Source organism: Carex rostrata, chromosome 12 (assembly GCF_964058835.1).
Source record: "Carex rostrata chromosome 12, lpCarRost1.2, whole genome shotgun sequence".
Classification (NCBI taxonomy): domain Eukaryota; kingdom Viridiplantae; phylum Streptophyta; class Magnoliopsida; order Poales; family Cyperaceae; genus Carex; species Carex rostrata.
The window spans coordinates 1,812,711-1,833,087 of NC_135929.1; the positions used below are offsets into that span (position 1 = coordinate 1,812,711).

A 20,377-nucleotide genomic window follows, 5' to 3' on the forward strand; every position below is an offset into this window, starting at 1 on the left:
TAATTTTATCTTTTGTTGTTTTCTAAAATGGCCAATAATTCTAGTATTAAAACAACTAAATTAATTCTACATGTACGAACTAAAATTATATTCAACAAAACAACTGTGTAACCATAATCTACATATTCTAACTGTTACAGAACATTGTTTGGGTTCATAAGAGAAAAATCTGAACTTCTGATTTTGTAAATATTAGCTGCATTTAAAAAAAAAAAAAAAAAAATTGATAGTTGTACTTAGCATTGCATCTTACTGTGTTGCTTGCTTTCTTTATGCTCAGATGTGCGCTTAAGTGCTGATCTGGAAACAGACGTACAATCAGGGTTAATAGCTGCCAAGTTGCAATGCCTTGCAGAATTCAGGTTTGCTAAAACTTGATTCTGATACTAGATTTGTAAATTATTATTGGATTTTCTAATTAACTAAATATTTTTTTTCCTTTTTCAGAGAGGTCAAGAACTTGAGATGTATTGTTTTTGTCGAAAGAATTATTGCAGCTATTGTGTTGCAATCTCTTTTAAGAAGCAATTTCAGTGCAAAATCATCATCAAGACCTATACTGTGCAGCTCTAATATTTTCAGAGAAGGTAGGTTTATGGAAGGAGGTCTAATGATAGTTTTCTGATCACTGGTGTAGAGCGAGAGACAATTCGAGTTCTTCAAGGCTTGCACATGAGAAAATATTGTGTAGGTTATTAGACTAGGGGAAAAATTTGTATGAAGTTATAATATCTTTTGCTTCATATAGAATGAAAGAAAAATAGTACAAGTAGTAGAAATGAGATGGATAAAATGAATATATCCTTGTTTTATTGTGTGTTTTGTACATATACAACGACTATAGATAACTATAGATAACCCAAAAAAAAAAAAACTATAGATAACAATCTAATAACCTATATAACTGTCAAACAATTTATCCAAATGTCTCTGACTGTAGTTTAAAGCAGTCAAAAAATAAATGCTATACATTTTCTACTTTATCTCTAATAAATACTCATCTAAAATTATCCAAACAGATATAATACAAAAATCTGTTTTATCCACAAAAAATAACTATTGGCGAGAGTAAGCCGTTATGTAATACATATTATGGTTGTGCTAAATTTTTTTGCAACTTTTTATCACAATTTCATACAATATCCAATTAAATCAGATTACGTTTTTGACCTGAAAAGAGTAACACATAGTTTATAAAAATATATTTTGGAAAGGTTTCTTTTAAGCATTTTATCACTTCTCTGCTTCTAACAAAAGAAAACAGTCATCTGTGTGTGATTTTGATACTAAAGTTCTAAAACACACCATAAAAGAGGGAATTCCAAGTTAAGAGCAGTGGTGTAAAACAGTCTTTCAGTACAACTTTGTCAATGTCATTTATGTAACCAAAGATTTCTGTCAATACGTAACAAATGCAATAATTCTAATATTAAAAAAAAGGAACTTTTAAAAATATAATTAGGTAACCGTTTCGATGCAGCATATCTGAACTCCTTATAATGCTGTTGTAGCTCCAACTTTTCGTTTTAGAGCTCGACAACCTCTCTTCCTTTCTGATAAATAGTACATATATTACATAATCTAATTAGGATTGCAACCATTGTAAATACTCACTGAACCACTTCATCATCACAAATCACAACCCCATAATATCAACTGACCTGCCAAGGCCTCTTCAACTGCTCCCCAGTCTGATACTGCTTCAACTAATGTATATCTGAATAAATCCACTATCAAGCTATATTTTCCAACAAAGCTACTTCTTGTTTTGTCGGCCCTTACTCTTGACATTCAACTTTCTATGAGCTACCTGTTGTTTTGCTAAAATCTCTGCTATTATCTGCTTACTTCCGAAGAAATCTGCATTCTTTAGTAGCAAATTTCTTGCAGTAGCATCAACACAATAGCCTTGCCCAGCCATCCATTGCAATAGATGCAATAGCAACTCTTTCTTTTCCTGTCTCTCGAAGTACCTAGTTATTGCTTTTGTAAATATATCCTGCAAATAGAAAAAGAGAGTCAGGAACATAGAAATTCTATGCATATGCAATTCCCACAATGGAAATATTTATCCTGCTAAATTCTATTCAGGAAAAGATAAATGCTATAATAGTTTTAAAACAGTTATTAGACCCACTAACATACATGTATAATAAGCCCAAAGTTTAAAAGAAATTTTAGAATCAAGAAAGAAACTAATGGACTAACAGAACAAAAAGAATAGCACAGCCTGAAATTGAATGAAAGCAAATACTAATCTTCTAATAAGAGAACAAATAAATTCTAAGTTTACCGTGCTTATTTTCTTCCTTGAACGATGGTAGGCTTTCAATACATCATTTATCAAATTTACATTGCCGGATTTCATAAACGAGTACGCGAACTTCTCCGTAGATCTATCAGATATAGATTCTGAGAAATCCTGTGATATAGCATCTTTTCAAAATTCATAGCTAAATTTATGTAAAGAAGATTGATGCCAAAAGATACTGCACCCTGCAATCCATTTGACTTTATAAAGACAGAAAATATGAACATAGCCCTCTACTCTCGATTTTCTTCATAAATTACCTAAATCACCCCTACTTTCTCATTCTCCTGCTCTCAGTGAAACAAGTGAAAAAGAAGGCATGGGGTATGAAGAACTTTTTAAATCTTTAGCAGAAGAAATTAAAAAAGGATTCTGAGACAATGAGATACCTTAAATACAAGGTAAGCATCTTTAAGAAGTCCAGCACTAACCAAGATCTGGAGAATCTTCTCATGAAGAGATTTTTGCAGATTTCTCTGGCTATATCTCAGCATGTTATAAACCGAATATGCTTCTGATGGAAAACCAGCCTTACCCAAATCGATCATCACCGAAGTAGATAAGTCCTACATATCAATGCTTCTGATTGGTATTTTTTTTTTTCTGTATGGACAGGTAATGCCATGATGACTGTAGTATCAAAAAATTAGATTGTTTAAGCAAACAAACGAGTACTACCTCATCTAGTTGGTGGCCTTTAGAATTCATATCTTCAATTGCCTTATAAGCAAGATGATGCAACTTCTCCTTGCTGAAATATTTTGTTAGTATATGAAATGTGTTCCAATCTGGAGATATACCAGCTTCATCCATTTTTTTTAACATTTGCATGACACTCTCCATATCTCCATTGTTGCAATATGCTCGGAGCAAGGTATTTAGTATTACCACATCATCATACTTGGCGTACTTCGATTCATATTCTATTGCTAGCTGTTTTGCTTCTTCGAGGAGACGGGAGCGGCACAAGGCCGAGATCATGATTGCATATGAATATCCATCTGGATAAAATCAATATCTCAGACAACTTATAGAATAATTCTACAGGTATATCCATATTGATCAGATATTTCGAGGTCAAAGTCTTGTATTGAAATTCAGTACCCCCCGCCCCCACCCCCCACCCCCCACCCCCCACACACACACACACAAAAATAAAATAAAATAAAATAAATAAACAAATAAATACCAAAAAAGAGATAGAGATAGCAGAGAGGAAGCACAGGGAGAATAAATAAACCTGATTTAACTCCTTTTTCATTCATCGCAGAAAATATTTCTTTGGCTTCCTCAAGCTTGCCTTGCTTTGCAAGATTGTCTAGCAATATGGCATATGCTATCTATAAATACCACAATCACATGTTATAACACATGTTATTCCATTTGATCACAATGCTATTTTTATCTGTATTAGACGGTACCTCATCTTGAGCATATCCCAAAGTCTCCAATTCAGCTAATAGCTCTTTAGCTTTCTCAAAAAGCCCTCCTCTAGCATATACTTTCAACAAAGTAGTAAATATAACCTATCAAAAAAATGAAAATTTACTCCTAATTTCTGAACAATGTTCACTTGCTCTTGAGATATATGGAGGTAAACCTAAAGCCAAAACCTACTCTTTCTTGGTTTACAAAAAATTAGCATTATTCCAAGGCGAGTATGGACATAAACAGCAGAGTACTGAGACCAGGTACAAATATGAACAGCTCTTTGAGACAGAACTAACATATGATTATTCTTCAATTATACGAAGTAAAATCTTAAATAAAAGAAACAATAATAAAAACAATAAATTAAAAACACAGACCTTATTGGGTGCTATGCCGAGAGCTTTCATATCATTGATCAACATTTCGGCTTTGGTATGGTCCCTATCTTCGGCATACACATTTAATAATGAGCTGTAATGAAACAGATTTGGACGATGCCCTTCATTTTTCATTTGCTGAAAGTATAACTCAGCCTCTCCTCTTAAATTATTAGAGGCACAAATTGCCAAAAGAGTCCCATATATTACACTGTCCATTCCTAGATTTTTGGCCTTTATTTCTCTGAGTAACTCCATTGCTGTGGTGTAGCCATTTTTCAATTTAGAACAACCTGTCAATAGCTAGAGCAAATGGAGGAAATAGCCATAAATTTGGGATGACAAGGATAAAAACATCAAATATGTAATACACTTCGAATCAAATAATATGTATGGAAATAATAATGGCCAGCTCAAACAGGTGCAGATCACATGCTGTATAGTGAGGCTATGGTACTATGCATACCGCTGATTGGTCCGCACTACAGATCAATATTTTTGTTTTCACAATCCTAACGGTCGATCTAAACCGTTCAACATGGTCTCCATATGAGTATGTACTTGTAAACTAAATTTTACCTTTTTTAAAACCTTTTTTACTATTTTTTTAGATGGGTACAAAATCACTGTTTTTGGATGGTCCAGAATTTTCAGATCAAGTGATTTTCTACCCATCTAAAAAAATAGTAAAAAAATTATAAAAAATGTAAAATTTAGTTTACAAGTACATATTCATATGGAGACCATGTTGAATGGTTCGGATCGAACGTTAGGACTTTCAAACCAAAGATTTGAGTCCATAGCGCGGGCCAATATGCGCTATGCATAGTACCATAGCCTCACTCAACCATAATATTACACTAGTTATAGAAAACTTCAAATCAACAAAAATATGCTATCAAAATAAAAACAAATTCAGTAAACAGCAATAGGCACAAAGCAAATATGGAACTCAGGTTAAGTAAACATACCGAGCTGTAAGTGAACAAATTTGGCAAAAGGCCATCACATTTCATTTTATCGAATAACTTGAGAGCACTCTCACTTTGACCATTTCTCACCAAGCAACCAAGAATAGAGTTGCAAACTGACACATTTAGTTTAATTTCCATATCTGTAATGCTATCATATGCTTTTAATGCTTTGACTGGATTTCGACTTAGGCCCATGTACTTGAAATAAGTGCTATATGAGCCAAAATTGAACATTTCATGCTCTTGCATCCACACAAAAAGCTGAAATAATATTGTCACAGAGATCATTAGGAAAAAACAACAACATAAATTACTTGTTTTAATCTCGCACCAGTCAAAACTCAAACTTATGCCTAACCTGGCCAAGGTGGCTCCATCTTTTTGACTCACCAAAGAAACGTAAAATAATGTTACAATCCTCCACTTGTAATATTCCTTCTGCTCTGTTTCAGTCACATAGATAAGGATAGAATAGCTCAGCTTACAGGAACAAAAAAAGTTTCTCAATACTTAAGAACTAATTAGTTTTCTGATTTATTATATAAACCAGTACATACAATTGGTATCGACAGAGGCGGAGGCACTAAGTGTAAATGGGGGTCAATTGACCCCCATTTATTTTCAAAAAATTTGTAAGTATTGATAAATTTTTATATAATTTAGTAGAAAATATTATGAAACTGTCAAATTTGACCCCCATTTGTAGTATAAAATTTGTATATACTTGACCCTCATAGTTTGAAAGTCTTGACTCCGCCCATGGGTACCGACCTGGTCACCATTCAGCAAGCAAGTTTATATTAAATAACTAACAACTACTACATAATTACATAGTTAAAGCATGACAGCTACCTCTGAAGAGCTGGTTCCAAATCGGTAGCAGTCTTAATTCCATCAATGGCGTCTCTCCGTGCTATTTTGTAAGGTTTGAAGGCTGAATTAAGTGGCGCTGAGTTGAGCGATGAATTTTTGGGAGAGACGAGGGTTTTTGAGAGTGCACAGGTAATGCAAATTTTATTCGACAAAGTCGAGGCTGTTCTCAGCTGAGGAACGACGGAGAAGGAGAGAGAGAGCGCCATGGCCTCCGTTTGGGTCTCGATTTCACATCCTATCTATTACTGTAAAAGAGAATCTTTTACGATTACTAGGTCTGGACCGTTCTTTTTAACTTGGCACGAATCTCAAAGCCCAAAAATACTGCCCCCTACTGCGACCCGAATCTCAAACCGGTTGAGATTTAATCTCAAACCGTAAAGTGAGGGTGATCCTCTACAATACTACAGAGGATACGGATTCTTGGATCACATAGATAAGGATAGAATAGCTCAGCTTACAGGAACAAAAAAAGTTTCTCAATACTTAAGAACTAATTAGTTTTCTGATTTATTATATAAACCAGTACATACAATTGGTATCGACAAAGGCGGAGGCACTAAGTGTAAATGGGGCTCAATTGATTCCCATTTATTTTCAAAAAATTTGTAAGTATTGATAAATTTTTATATAATTTAGTAGAAAATATTATGAAACTGTCAAATTTGACTCCCATTTGTAGTATAAAACTGTCAAATCCGAACCCGATCAAAGAGAGCTCGAGTTCGATTACATGGGTAAAGATATTGACGGATTCTTTTTTGCTTTATGCAGCGCATAGACAACAGAGTCAAAACAGCGTTAGATTAGTGCGCTGTATGAAGCAAAAAAGCTCTGTCAATAACTTTACCCGATTACACAAGGAAATCCGAAAGTGCATTACTACTTACTAGTATTCGCTGATGGGCTAGGGCTAAACTAAACGGAGTTCGATTACTTGGGCCAACATATAACTAGATCAACATTTTACTTCTGTTATCCTCCACGGTACCGTAATAGGGAATCTTTTAGAATTATTGGATCTAGATCGTTTTTTTTAAATTGGCACGAATCACAAATTCTAATAATACTGCCTCCTGCTCTAGCCCGAATCTCAAACCGACTAAGAGTTAATCTCAAACCGTAAAGTGAAGGGAATCTTTTACAGTATTGGAGAGGATACTTGTCCCCTCTCAATTGGCAAAAACATTTAGAAAGGCACAAAATACAATCCATGACCAATTGGCAAAAACATTTATAGAAAGGCACAAAATACAATCTATATCCCATTTCCATAGGTCAGGTAATTATCAAAATCGGGTTATACACAGTAGCAACTATCAACTAATTAATACAAGAAGAAAATAAGCTGAAAATTACATCCTACTAACTTCTTTTGCTTACATAACCAAATGTAGAGCAAATAATCTTGCCTCCAAAACTACCAAAGCAAAAACTTCCAAACAGTAAGTTTAAAGAGCTTTATAATTGTACATGTAGGTTTTAAGCTTGTTTATGTCTTCTAGTGATTCTGACAGCAAATGATCCACATATAAGCATAACGCAGCACCACTACACAAAAATAAACATTTTTAGAAAAGAAAAGTAACACTAATATTCCGGCAGGTCAACAATCGCACAAGATAAGTTTGTGAGCAGAAGTCGAATAAAATAAGAAGATGATAAGATGACAATACCCCAAAGGAGCCAAGGGAAGCCATACTACATCCCATCTGAACCTCGGCAAACTGTAAAGAAAATTAGGGGTGGGGGATGGGGGCAGGGGGGGCGGATGCAACACGAAATAAATAAAATTAAGATTTTAGCAGAGAAAACTTCAAATTTGTACATGGTGACTAATGTAATTTACCTCAGCATGTAGACTATCCAAAAAACAGCAACCAAGAGACTCACATAGCTAGAGTACCAAAAGAACTTTTTAGAAGAGCTTGACTTTTGTAAAAGGCCTTTTACTGCCAATAAACATGCTACCACAGCCACTAAATCTGTATAGAAAGTTTTAAGTATGAACATGAATTTGTCTAAAGGAATAGATGCAGAGAGGAAAACAAGAAATTATATGCATGTATAAAACATACCAAACAAAATGGGCATCCCAGGGTGCATCTCCTCCATGAAATATGCATGAAATCTCTACAAGAGAATACAATATACCAAATTATAAGTTCAACTAAGGTACTACAAAACATTTTAGCATTTATCTACAATCTAAAGTGATTCTTCATAACATTTTATCTTAAACAGTTGAGATTGTACTTGAGCTTAATTTTAGTTCTTATTACATAAAAATGTTAATTTTCCCAATAGTGCTACAAAATATGCAAAAAGAAGTAAATATAATATCTAAACATGACCAGAACAAATTCATCTTTAAGAAACATCAAGTGCGGTTAATTCTTCTCAATTCGCTAACCTGCCATACTTAGTCCTTAAAAAGTGCTGAAAGACTTACTTCTATCATTAATTAAACAACAGAATGCAACTTGGTACGTACCAGTTCCCAAGGAAACCAAGCTTGATTGAAAACGCAATATATCATGAACCCAGCATAGCTAAAGAGAAGTCCAGCAAATACTCTCTACAAATTACAAAGCAAGTAAATCTACGGCAGATAGAAAGATATAGAGGTGGAACTTGCCTAAATCAATGGAAGAAGAGCACAAATGAAAGTTAAAATTTCCCGTGACGCTCTCTATTTGCAAGCATATGTAGTAAATCGGTGCTGGGACGAACACAGAGATCCTACACGGTAAGGGCCTACACGAAACCCGAGGTGTCAAAACTAATTAGAGAAGAGGAGGAGAGAAAAGTACACGCCAGAGGAGGCTCTGTTGCACGTGCTTCTTCTCGAAGGATTTCACCATCTCTTCTTGCTCTGTGGATAATGTAACACCATGCGTGAATTGTTATTCTGTGCTATTTATTCAAGTATTACAGCGAAATTGCTGAGAGAAAGTAATGCCTTGGGAATCCATGGGGAGAGGGTCGTCGGCCTCGTCGAGAGGATCCTTGCCCCGGCGGCGACGCCACCAGGTAGTCGCGATGCTCATCCCTCGATTCGTTTTTGTCGCCTCCCTTCTCCGGCGAAGATCAAAGCACAAGTGACAAACTCACCCTCTGCACTAACGCGGTCATGCTTTAATGGGTCAAAGTCCAGCCTTTTCAAAACGTAAAACTTCAGCAAATGATCCAAGTCACTGGGCCGAGGGCCCATAGCCTGTGAACCGGTTTTATATGTACGGGAACTGTGCCTATATTCTCCTCTTGACAATTCGACACGTATTGCTCTCCATTCCATGTAGATAATGCGAACAACATTTCCAAGTTCGACTTAATATTTTTTATTTCTTGACATTTCATCCTCCAACATGCAACTATCCGCAACGGGCCTCTATATTCTCCTACCGTGGCACAAGTACTTTAACAAAAACAATTTAGTATAATCGGCAAGTTTTGTATAATGAGAACCTCTCTAGAAAGGGTATGAAGAGCTGCTACTCGATTGTTAAAAATATACACATTAATTCATCAAATATAACCCGTGCACTTGCAATTGAAGACAAAACGTGCTAAACGAAGGTCAGTAAAATTCCGTACCAAAAAGGGACTTCAACTTAGCAAGGCAAAAAATATTCTAAGCTGAAAACAAATTTGAAAGCTTAATCATGAATCTCTCCCTCTTCAAAAAGGTCATCATAAGTAACTGGTACTCTTATCCTGTCACGAATTGATTTACGCTCTGTTGCGGGCTCAGATGGCAATTCTTCCTCAAATGGTCCCACATCACTAGCCAAAGGCTCATGCACATCAAGCAGTTCAATCTCTTCTTCAGGTACAATGGTACTTGTCTGAGAGCTTGTTTCTTCATTCTTGCCTTTCATCGTTTCTGGTTTAGGTCTAGGATTCCTTAGTTTCTTCTGCAATTATAAAAAACAGTACATTTAGTTCGTAAGAGTCCATTGAAGTCGGATTTGTGGTAAAATTTTTTTTTTTTTTATCAAGATCTAATCCTCAAAACCATTTTTAATATCAAGTAACAATAAAACAGGAGTCCTTGATACCTGTGATAGTTCATTGGTTTCCGGTGCCTTAAAAACTTATTGTTAAATTCTATCAGTGGTGATACAGCTAAAGGTCATGAGCTGGTTGCTATATTGTTAATTACTTAGTTTTATTTACTTTTTTATTTATGATTCATTGGTTGTATTACCATACATACAGTGAAAGGATACTAGTTCTTCAGAAAGAATGTAATCATTGTACAAAGTATTGAGATAATATAATCCAGCATATAGCAAATGAAGAAACCAGGGTAGCAGATGCTTATGAGTTAATTGTACATAAAAAGTAGTGGAATGAAGAGGAGATACCTCAAATTCCTTCCCCTTTAGCATAATTTCTTTATAAGCCTTGGGCTCACGGGTTTTGAGGATATTCCAAAGAACACCACCACCTGTACGCAAGCGCTTGCCATCTGTTGTCATTTGCCCCCCACATTTGTCTATTGCTTCCACCTAGAACATTTCATTTTCACAATTCAATTAGAAAACGATCTTATACTTGACTTAAAAAGTTTTCACAGGAAAGTAGTGTCTGCCAGACTGCCACCGCCTTTCCAATTCACATAAAAAAATTTGCTGCTTTTAAGGATCTGACCAATATTGGAAGCTGATCAGGCAACAAAGTAATATTGTGTTTTGTTCTTTCAGCAAAATAATTAGCTCCTTACTCTTGTTCAGCCTTATCAAAATGAACCTTATTGTGGTGTAAACTTAATGCTAAATGCCCTAGTAAGTCCAGTTAGGCCTTATTTACAATCAAACTACAAAAACATGAAAAGAAACAGAACTAAAATGCAACATTTATGTGCGTATGGATCAAATAGTATTTAAAGACATCTCCTACGAAAAAGCTAGAGGCCATGAATTATGTAATAATTTAAGATTCCTCGCATCCAATCAAAATTAGATGCAAAAATAATGTGGGGAAAAGTTACCTCTTTGACAAGATCACAGACTGCAGAGACTCCTAGACATGCAACTGCATTCCATACCAAATATGACTTCTTCTCTTTTAAGCGCTTACACGTATCAAGTACAAACCTGAAAATAAATTAAGATTCATCACAGATTTGCAAAATGTATGGAGCTAGAGCGAATCGTTGTCCAGCTCTAAATGGACGAAAAGATTTACTAATATAATTTTCCAATTCAACTCTGGAAACTATTGAAAATTTAAAAGTGCTAGATGCTAGTGCTCTGCAGGCAATACAATTCTACTAAATTATGTTGCTTCACACAACAGTACACCAGTTGATCTCAGAACCCAAAGAGGGGCTAATGAATGCTCAAACAAGCATATCAATACAAAAGTATCAGCTTGACTAACTCATACAACCACACAAGAGACAACACCATTTGATATTTTACAAGAAAGACATGGGTATCAGAAAATGAACCTGTTAATATCAGCAATATTGGAAGGATTGCCAGCTTTGTTCTTCTTCCGATTCCTCCTCCGCCGTTTATTTTTTCCTCCTTGACCTCCATCCACAATCCGATCTCCGCTACCGCCTGCGGGGGCGGAGGAGGAGTCGCGAAGCGGAGACACGACGGCGCCGCCGTCTAGGGTTTCCGCATCGAGCATCTCCACATCGTCCTCTTCGTATGCATTGGCAGCTAGGGTTTGTTCTTCATCTATGGTACTGTTTCTTTCCATCGGAAATGGAAACGACGGAAACAAGAAGACAGTCGGATTGAAGGAGGGATTCAGCGGGAAAGGAGCAAACGCGAAAGGGTTTAAGGCGGTACCAGACTAGAATTCGTATCCTCTGAGATATCTCAAACTTTGCGTGATTTTATGGAAAATCCTAACCGTTTAAAGACGTTCTACGCGAATCTCAAAGCACACAAAATACTGACCCCTACATCACCCCCGAATAGACACCGGACACGTTGGTCACGCAAAATATGAGATATCTCAGAGGATACGCACTCACCAGACTACCCGGTCGCAACTCGAGTCCGTGTCAGGTACGTACAATTGAAAAAAAACGTACGGCCCAGATTAATCTCAGCCAGTCCAAATCCAATCCGGAGCCTACTGAGCCTGTGGGGGTTCTGCTTTGAGATTCATGCCACGTTAAATGAATGGTCCGGATTTATAACTTGCACCTCAGATACCAGGGTAATACGGATTCTCGCAACTCGCAGGGTTAAATTTGCGTACCGCTTTCCGGATCACAAATATTGAACACTGCTGTTCGTCTAAGACCTCTAGAGTTAAAACAGCCTCATTTATTTATTTATTTTTAGTCGCTTAATCTTATCAAATATTAATTCTTTAGCTTCATTTTGTCTGAATCTTAATCTCATATCATTTCTTTAATGCACCTCTCATCTTCCTTTAGCTTCATTTTCTATCTTAATTCTCTAGTTCTTTCTTTAGCTTACCGAACAATCCATCCTTAGCACGGATTAATACTTAATCTCCCATGTGTTGCCGAACAACGGACTGAGTGATGGGGAAGGTCATTCAGTTGTCTTTCTCTGACCGCTCCTTTCTCTCAAGTTGAACTGAGTGTTCTTAAGCTTACCGAGAAATTTAGTGAGTTAATTTCAAAATCAAAATTTATATCGTTTAAACAAATCTACTTAACTGATAATATATTTGCATGCAAAATTTATAAAATTTTGAATTAATTTATTTTTAAATTCAAGCGATAAAAATAATAATGAACAATTAATACACTAAGATTAATTTATAATTGTTTTGTTGACTGATTGTCTATAAGCAATTTTTATTCGAAAATTTTAAAATTTTACATATAGACGCGTTATCCGTAAATTAGATCAGTCTCAACAGTTTGAATTTGTCATTGGAATCAATCTAATAGATTTTGAAGTTAAAATCACATTAACTTGATGAGCTTAAGAACACGCTAGTTCTACTCCATAATCCCTTTCACTCAATAAAAATTAAATTTATCTGATTTTTCTCATTGAACTCCGACTTTTATGTAAATTATATTAATATTAATATTTTTAACTGAAATTATGCACTTGTAACATTAATTAATTCAAGTATACATTTATTTGTGGAACAAAAACTTATGTAATGACAGATTCTGAGAAGCTTGTATAACTTTGTGCAGTTTTGAAGATAAAAATATCGAATATGAACTTCACGTGTAAAACGTTATATGATCGAAAAAAATATATATATAACCAAAATTTTGAAATTTAATGTTTAGTGTTTTTCTTTTAATTAACAATTTTGGTGATAGAATAATGCTGAATGACCAAAACTAAAACTAAAGTATTGAGTGAATTAAACTTAATACCGATTTTTATCATATTTTACATGAGATGCATTATCATGTATATAATCGCTCTCGTTTTTTAAAATCTTCTAATCAATTTGTGAACTAAACAGAAGCTCCGGAACTTTCATTTTAGCATATAATTTGAACGATTTTGTTGATGCTAAAATAAAGTGGAAAATTGTACACTAAGACGAATAGCTAGATTAAAACAAACTGCGTTTCCTATACAATCGACCATTAAAATTCATCCTGCATCTGGATTGGAAATGCTGTGAACTCTCTGTTTTTTTTTTTTTTTTACTTGAACCGATTCCCAAAAGAAAATAATAGGACGACAGAAAAATGTCAATATGAAAGATCAAAATACTTCGTTCATACAGACTCGTCTGCTAAAGGTCTAACAAATTCTACTTTTATTTAGGTACAAATTCAAATTCCAAGAAACAAGGCACCAAGGTGACACTGCTACAGTTCCTCCCCTGGATCTTTTAGAACCGCAGCTCTCTTGTCTATGACAAAAAGATATATAAAAATAATGGAATTATATAAAAGCATTTAAATAGACGGACAATAAAACCCTAATTAGAAAACCTTGATTTGGTTTATTTTTTCCTACATGTTCTCACCTGTTAAGCTTACTCTACAGGTGAAATCCCACTACTGCTGTCAGATTTGGTCCTGTAAATAGAACAGAGAATTGTTTGAGCTCTTGCCAATTTAATAACTAGCAAGAAGATTCATTAAAGAGTCCGCATATCAATTAAGTAAAGCTTTTGGTTATGTCCCAAGAAGACCACCACAAATGCAACATTGCAAAACAATTCTTGTAAATACCAAGGCATAACTGCTTACTGCTCAGCATATACTTCCCCAAAAATGAAAAACTATCCCTCCTTTATTTTACTAAGGAGAAGAGGCCAGGAGTGCCACGGGCATTTTTGGTAAAGATTTGGATTAACTCGTGATCTTATGGTGCTTCGACGTGTTTGAAAGACTTGGCCATACATGTAATCGGCCTTTTTTTTTCTTTTTTTTTTCCAAATTTACTCCTTTAGTTTTCTTGTAATACAAATCACAGCCTTGAATTATTACCAAAAAAACAGAAATCATGTTAACAGTACTCACTTGTGGTCAGATGGATTCGGCGTAACTTCATAAACAATTGTAGCAACCACATCTCTTTTTAGCTGTCAGTGGGTCAAGATTTAGTATGAGACTCCAGTATAAAATCATTTATTTAAATAAAATAAAAAATCTCAAATTGAACCTGTGTTGCTTCACCACGTAGACCGATAAAATAAATCCGAGTAGTATCACCACCAAAGTTATTAGGAAAATGTAAAGTAAGGTTCGCCACACTTTGGAATTTTGAATACCTATTAGTACCATCAATTAAGACAATTCATCAGCAAAAAACAAAGCCATACAAACCCGGTATTTGTGATCAGCCATGGTACAGTAAGCACAGATCCATTTTAAACGATAAAGATTAAAGAAGCACAGAACCAATGCAGACTAGAATCAATCACTATGGTTGTAAATGTAAAAAAGAAAGTAAATAATGCGAATCCAGCAGCACCTGGTTTGATACTCGAGCGCTCCTTGCAGATTCTCAGCCAGTTCCCATTCCTGATACACAAAGATTGTCTAATATATTACAATGAACAAAAACAAATTGGAAAATGCTGTCCAAATAGATGTAAAAAAAACTGACCTGAACTGGTTGCATATTTTGAGCATCAGAAAAGTCAATCCCTTCCTGATTTATAAATCTGTAATAAATCAAAACAACTGCTTATAAATCCAGCAACAGCACAAGGTGACATGTTTTACTTGTATTGCAATCAGAAAAACATGGTGACAGTTATTGATGCACTATACTTCTATACCAGTGCAAGGACCAAAAAGAGGGAGAAAATTAATTGGCTTGTACTCGCTATAAGATCACCCATATTAATTAAGAAATTTTATGCAATGAAGAAAACATACGCTCTCAGTTTAGAGGGGCTGGTTCCTTCTGCACCACCAACAATAGAAATACTTTTGATCTTCACATCTGATGTGAATCTATTCACCTCATCAACAATAACAAAATAAGAAGAAAAACAAAACACCCAGAGATCATATTTAAGTATCAAGACTGGAAATAAGAAGTAAATGATCTTTGGTACAATTTAACTTTGCAAATTTTAAGTGAAGACAAAAATGTGGAATGTCAGAAGCAATTTGCAACTCACGGGATGAAAACAAGCAACTCAGGGTCATCATCATTGCTCTCCAAATAGTCCTATTAAATAAAAATATTTTAGAGAAGCCTTCTTTGGTAAGAAAATATGGCAGATACTTTCGACTTGAAGTTTGTATTATGCTAAAAGTGGAAAGAGCTCGAGGACATTAAATTGTGAGCGCTATCCTAGCTTTAGATGGACTGTAAGTATTGTATCTATATGCTTCCATCAAAAGACAAAATTACTTGGAAAATCACAAATGTCCAACAAATGATTCGCTAAATGTAAAGATGTGTCTTATATCTGAACGATTATGGTCTTTAGACAGAATTCTTTGCCCAAAACTAATTACAACAAAATATGTACAATGTAGAAGGACAAATGTGTAGTACCCCAGATGTCTCTAGCCTTTGCTCCCATGCTTTGAAAATACTCTTCACACTTCCAGGAACAGACTCGTTCAATGCTGAGACCTATCAATTTTGAAATAGAACAGCAAAACATCAAAATCTGGAGCAACAATTTGCATAAAAAGGTCAATTTTGAGTTATCCATTTGAGGGACTAACTGGATATCCTAACCACACATCTTATTTACTTTCTCAAAAGTTATTTAGAATAATTGTGGGAGTGTATTCTGGTACCTAATACAACACTCAACCTACACCTGATGGTACAAGCTAGTTTGGGTTACGCTTCAAGTTCCATGTAAAGATAGTATTTCTATGTACCCTGAAGAAAAGTGCATATTAAAAATAAATAAAAAAGAGTAATGCAAAAGAGCTAATCCGGAAAAAACAAAACTACGTAGAAGGTTATTACAAGCACAGTAGAACATTAAATTGAACCAAACATTCCAGACTAACACTTGATCAGAGCTGAACTACAATGTACTTGTGTACATCGCAGCTACAATAAAAAAAAATAATATGGAAACCGTTCGATCTAAGTAACCATAAACCGAAACTGAGGAAACTTTCTATCAATTGGAGAAATATAATGAGAGAGATAAGAAAACTAAACCTTAGATAAGTCGATGTGCTTGTAGAGAGACCAATCGGAGGAGCAGTTGTGCTCCTCGCAGCTGTGATCATGCATACACGCCATTCTCACCTCTCTCTCTCTCTCTCTCTCTCTCTCTCTCTCTCTCTCTCTGTCTTTTCGTAAAATTTATTTAGCTTCGACCTTTCTCGGCTCGTAATCGGGGTCCGTTTTGGGGAAGAAAATGAAGGAGATGAAGAGCGAGAAAGAAAAGCGACAAGGGTTTTACAACTTATATGTTTTCGGTTTTTTATTTTTTTTTAAAGGAGAACTTATATGTTTTCTAGATGCTACGAGAAGAGATCGGATTGGATACGAATTCATTATCCTCTGAGTTAACTCAAATTTTGAGTTAATATCTGGACTGTCCGATTTAAATCCACGCTAATATTAAAGGACCCCGTGCGTTAAACAGAGGTGATCCGTATTGGCTTGGATTCTGATCGCACGGTCTAGAAATATACTCAAACGGTGCGTTAATGCAGAGGTGCCTCTACCGACATCTCTTCATACCCCAGTTAATTTACTGACGAGTGGGGACCATAATTTGGCACAAGATTTCCTTCAGCACGTCAGGTATCTCCACCCCGAAATGTTGCTGATAAGCGGGCCAGATGCCACGTCACAGAAGTTACTGTTGTTATAAGAAAGATTTCAATAGTTAGAAAACAAGACAAGTCGCAAATTCAAAATTCCATATCTACGTTGAAAGTGAGTTTGATGTGTTTAAATTATCTTACTAAAATTAAATATTATTTCTTTTGTGAATTCAGAAAATTCTCCCTAGCATTGTTGGAACTTTATTTGAAAACTCAAAATTTCAACTCAATATTTTATATTTGATTAAAATATTCATTTGTGATATATGAAAATTAAAGGGTTAAATCGAATGAGTATTTCTCTAATGGTGAATTATTTTGCTAATTATCATCATTATTGTGTTAATGACTTTTACTGTTACACCTCTTTATAGCATCTTTATGATGCTTTTCTTTTCATTTTGTAATTATCATTAATCAACATTAAGTTTCTTGACTGGATCTATATAATTACATATGTTCCCCTCTGTTTGATATGGGAGAAGAGAAATAAAAATAAATACTCTCAACCCTTTCTCCTTTTGATATAATCCTTAATATATCTCTCTCCTCTGTTCGTTTGTATCTGAGAAATAAATGAAGAGGAGAAAAAACTTTTTCTTTGATTTACTCCCACATAATGTCCTTTGATTAATCCTCCATTTGTATCTTATCTCAATTAATTAAATTCTGATCTATGCTGGATATTGCGAAGTTATCGTCAGTTGCTTCCATGGCGTGCCTAAGGAGTAACAGCCTCGGATTATCTTGGTTGCGGTTCCATCTTGCACGATGAAACAAAATACATTTAAGGAAAATGTTCCGTACACGATCCGGGTAACTCTATTTCAATTTGATTTATTTTAATTAATTTCTAACTATCCGAATATTCTGTAAATTTATACCAACAAACGCTACCCCAGCATCCATCACATCACCTCCATTTCCCTTATTACCCTCTGGTAATAAACAGTCTACGCCATTTATTGTGATAATAAAAGTGGGATTAAATTTAAATTCGTGTTAAAGAGTTCATATTCAGTTATTTTAATTCATAAATATACGTTAAGAAAACTTAATTCATAAGTAAACACTTCTAAAAGCTTGAGTAGGAATTCAGATTTCGAAAAAAATGAGGTTAAAGAGAGGAGAGGGGTTCTTAATCCTTATTAAGAAATCAGTGCTTGGAAGGATTATCCATCTAAAAAAGCTAAAGTATGTGAAATTTTTTTTAAGAGGACTTAATTCTTTCCTACCGAATAATTCTTTAGCATTTAAAAAAAAATTCAAAATTCAAAAGTCATCGGACTTTCTAAAAACACTTGAAAATTAACAAAGGTACCGGACCTAGTTTGCACCCGTCACATGTGAGGTACGCATATATGAATATTTTAAAGAAGATGCACATATTTTATGTATCTTTGGTCAAAATTAGAAGGTTAATAAATTAATTTTAGTGCATTCATTTTTGAACTTTTTTTGACCGCTTGACTTTATACTAAATTAATTCGAATGTTTAAAAATTTCACATGTAGATGCATCACACGTAAGGTATGCGAGTTTCAACGGTTCGGATTCGTTATTTGAAATCGATTTGATAAGTTTTAGAGTTAAGCTCACCAAAACTTTGGTGAACTTAAGAGCACCCTAGTTCTACTCCTATATAATATCAATTTCAAAATATATCAAATCGGGTTTAAATGGTGAATCCAAACCATTCAAACCGATCTACTTCATTAGTTGTGCGTTTACATGTAAAATTTATAAGTTTTTGAGTTTATTTGATATTAAGTTAAGCAGTCAAATGTTTGAGTTTTTAAGTTAATTTTAATATATTTATTTTTCAATTTTTTTGCCACTTGATTTGATACTAAAATAACTTGAAAATATAAAAAGTTTGCATGTAAATGCATCAGTCATAAGTAAATTGGTTTGAACAATTTGGATTCACCATTTGAACTCGATTTGATAAGTTTTGGAGTTGATGTTATATAGACTGAAATGACACTGATATTATATTAGTCATACTCGTGATAAATAGACTGAAAGTTTGCGTATCTTATTTTCTTTTCTTTTTTGTGTGTGTTCCACTTTTGAAAACACAAATTCAGGAAGGATTGAAGGAAAGAAAAAAAAAATGCCAAAAGACCAAAAACGAGGCATGCAGAAAGAACTTTTAGTAATTAGTCGCGGAGACAATAACGAGACAATAAAGATAAAAAAAAAATAGAGGTTACGGAAACAGGGCAAAAAAGAATTGATAACTCTTAATTTCCTTGGCGTTACATGTGACATGAAAAAAATAAAAAAAGAGATACGCAGGTAAACTCCGTAAACTAAATCTATACAGCCTTTTGAGAGATGTGTTTTGGGGTAACGCTAAGGTGTTATGGATTGCATAGCGACCTACGGTGCTACGGTTCAATATTTGAGTTTTTAAAATTTAAATGGTCGATCTGAACCGTTCATTTTGTTCTCCATATTAATATGTATTTGGAGACCAAATTTTACATTTTTTGAAAAAAATTTTACTATTTTTTTAGATAGGTAGAAAATCAAATATCTAAATGGTGCATAATTTTTTAGATCAACTGATTTTCTACCTATTTAAAAAAATAGGAACAAATTTTTAAAAAATATAAAATTTGGTCTTCAAACACATATTAATATGGAGAACAAGATGAACAGTTCGGATCGACTGTTTAAATTTTGAAAACTCGAATATTGAACCGTAACACCGTAAGCCTTTATGCAACCCATAGCACCTTAACCTTACCCTACGTTTTGAGATGCACATATTATATATGCGTACCTGCTAACTTTTTAATTTCTTTTGAAAAAAGGGGCTGATTCTGGATTTCGTTTCTTTAAATTCTAGCAATAAAAAAAATCGGTCATTGAACAAAGAGCCATTACAAGCATAATCGATCGGACCAAAAAAATATGTCAAACTTCGTTTATAGGCTAATTTTTTTTTTTTAATCTTTTTGTTAAACATGACTTCTTATTAATAAAGAAGATCAATTTTGGTCAGATGTTGAGTGTATAGAAATGACTAAACCTATTGCAAAAAGGAAAATACTAAATTATAATATATATCTTCTTAATAAAGTGATCAAGCAGCTGAAAGTTTCTTTTTCTTTAGGGATCGACTAACCATTTCCTAGTCAATTTCTCTCATTCATCATCCAGTCAATAACTATCTATGAGAACCGTTAACTAATTGTACTTCATTAATTAC

The 20,377-nt window shown here is 34.4% G+C and overlaps 4 protein-coding genes across 6 annotated transcripts; all 4 read right to left on the minus strand.

Moving 5' to 3' along the window:
• Positions 1-1,326: 1,326 nt before the first annotated feature.
• EMB3103 (Pentatricopeptide repeat (PPR) superfamily protein) lies at positions 1,327-6,218 on the minus strand. The gene is made up of 10 exons (XM_078312958.1): positions 5,946-6,218; positions 5,452-5,536; positions 5,091-5,354; positions 4,120-4,422; positions 3,733-3,837; positions 3,552-3,651; positions 2,990-3,312; positions 2,701-2,877; positions 2,294-2,422; positions 1,327-1,999 (listed from the first exon to the last, which is right to left on the minus strand). The coding sequence occupies exons 1-10, from the start codon at positions 6,170-6,172 to the stop codon at positions 1,757-1,759; spliced, it is 1,956 nt and encodes a 651-aa protein (XP_078169084.1). The 5' UTR covers positions 6,173-6,218; the 3' UTR covers positions 1,327-1,756.
• Positions 6,219-7,208: 990 nt separating this feature from the next.
• LOC144563486 (histone-lysine N-methyltransferase) lies at positions 7,209-9,112 on the minus strand. The gene is made up of 7 exons (XM_078312970.1): positions 8,929-9,112; positions 8,780-8,841; positions 8,461-8,544; positions 8,045-8,099; positions 7,816-7,951; positions 7,643-7,693; positions 7,209-7,517 (listed from the first exon to the last, which is right to left on the minus strand). The coding sequence occupies exons 1-7, from the start codon at positions 9,014-9,016 to the stop codon at positions 7,418-7,420; spliced, it is 576 nt and encodes a 191-aa protein (XP_078169096.1). The 5' UTR covers positions 9,017-9,112; the 3' UTR covers positions 7,209-7,417.
• Positions 9,113-9,417: 305 nt separating this feature from the next.
• On the minus strand, positions 9,418-11,780 carry LOC144563484 (phosphorylated adapter RNA export-like protein). Its single transcript, XM_078312965.1, has 4 exons — positions 11,425-11,780; positions 10,963-11,068; positions 10,337-10,480; positions 9,418-9,883 (listed from the first exon to the last, which is right to left on the minus strand). The coding sequence occupies exons 1-4, from the start codon at positions 11,682-11,684 to the stop codon at positions 9,626-9,628; spliced, it is 768 nt and encodes a 255-aa protein (XP_078169091.1). The 5' UTR covers positions 11,685-11,780; the 3' UTR covers positions 9,418-9,625.
• A 1,836-nt stretch (positions 11,781-13,616) lies between these two features.
• LOC144563485 (PITH domain protein (DUF1000)) lies at positions 13,617-16,708 on the minus strand. 3 transcript variants are annotated; one of them, XM_078312968.1, is made up of 11 exons: positions 16,663-16,708; positions 16,541-16,630; positions 15,911-15,991; positions 15,528-15,577; positions 15,280-15,357; positions 15,005-15,062; positions 14,870-14,919; positions 14,558-14,666; positions 14,416-14,477; positions 13,917-13,968; positions 13,617-13,799 (listed from the first exon to the last, which is right to left on the minus strand). In XM_078312968.1, exons 2-10 carry the CDS (start codon positions 16,622-16,624, stop codon positions 13,926-13,928), a joined length of 615 nt encoding a protein of 204 aa, XP_078169094.1. In that variant the 5' UTR covers positions 16,625-16,630; positions 16,663-16,708; the 3' UTR covers positions 13,617-13,799; positions 13,917-13,925. The 3 variants fall into 3 exon arrangements, with proteins under 3 accessions (XP_078169094.1, XP_078169092.1, XP_078169093.1); XM_078312966.1 differs by having other exon boundaries at positions 13,617-13,794; positions 13,907-13,968; positions 16,541-16,675; XM_078312967.1 differs by lacking the exon at positions 15,280-15,357 and having other exon boundaries at positions 16,541-16,675.
• Between the last annotated feature and the right edge of the window lie 3,669 nt (positions 16,709-20,377).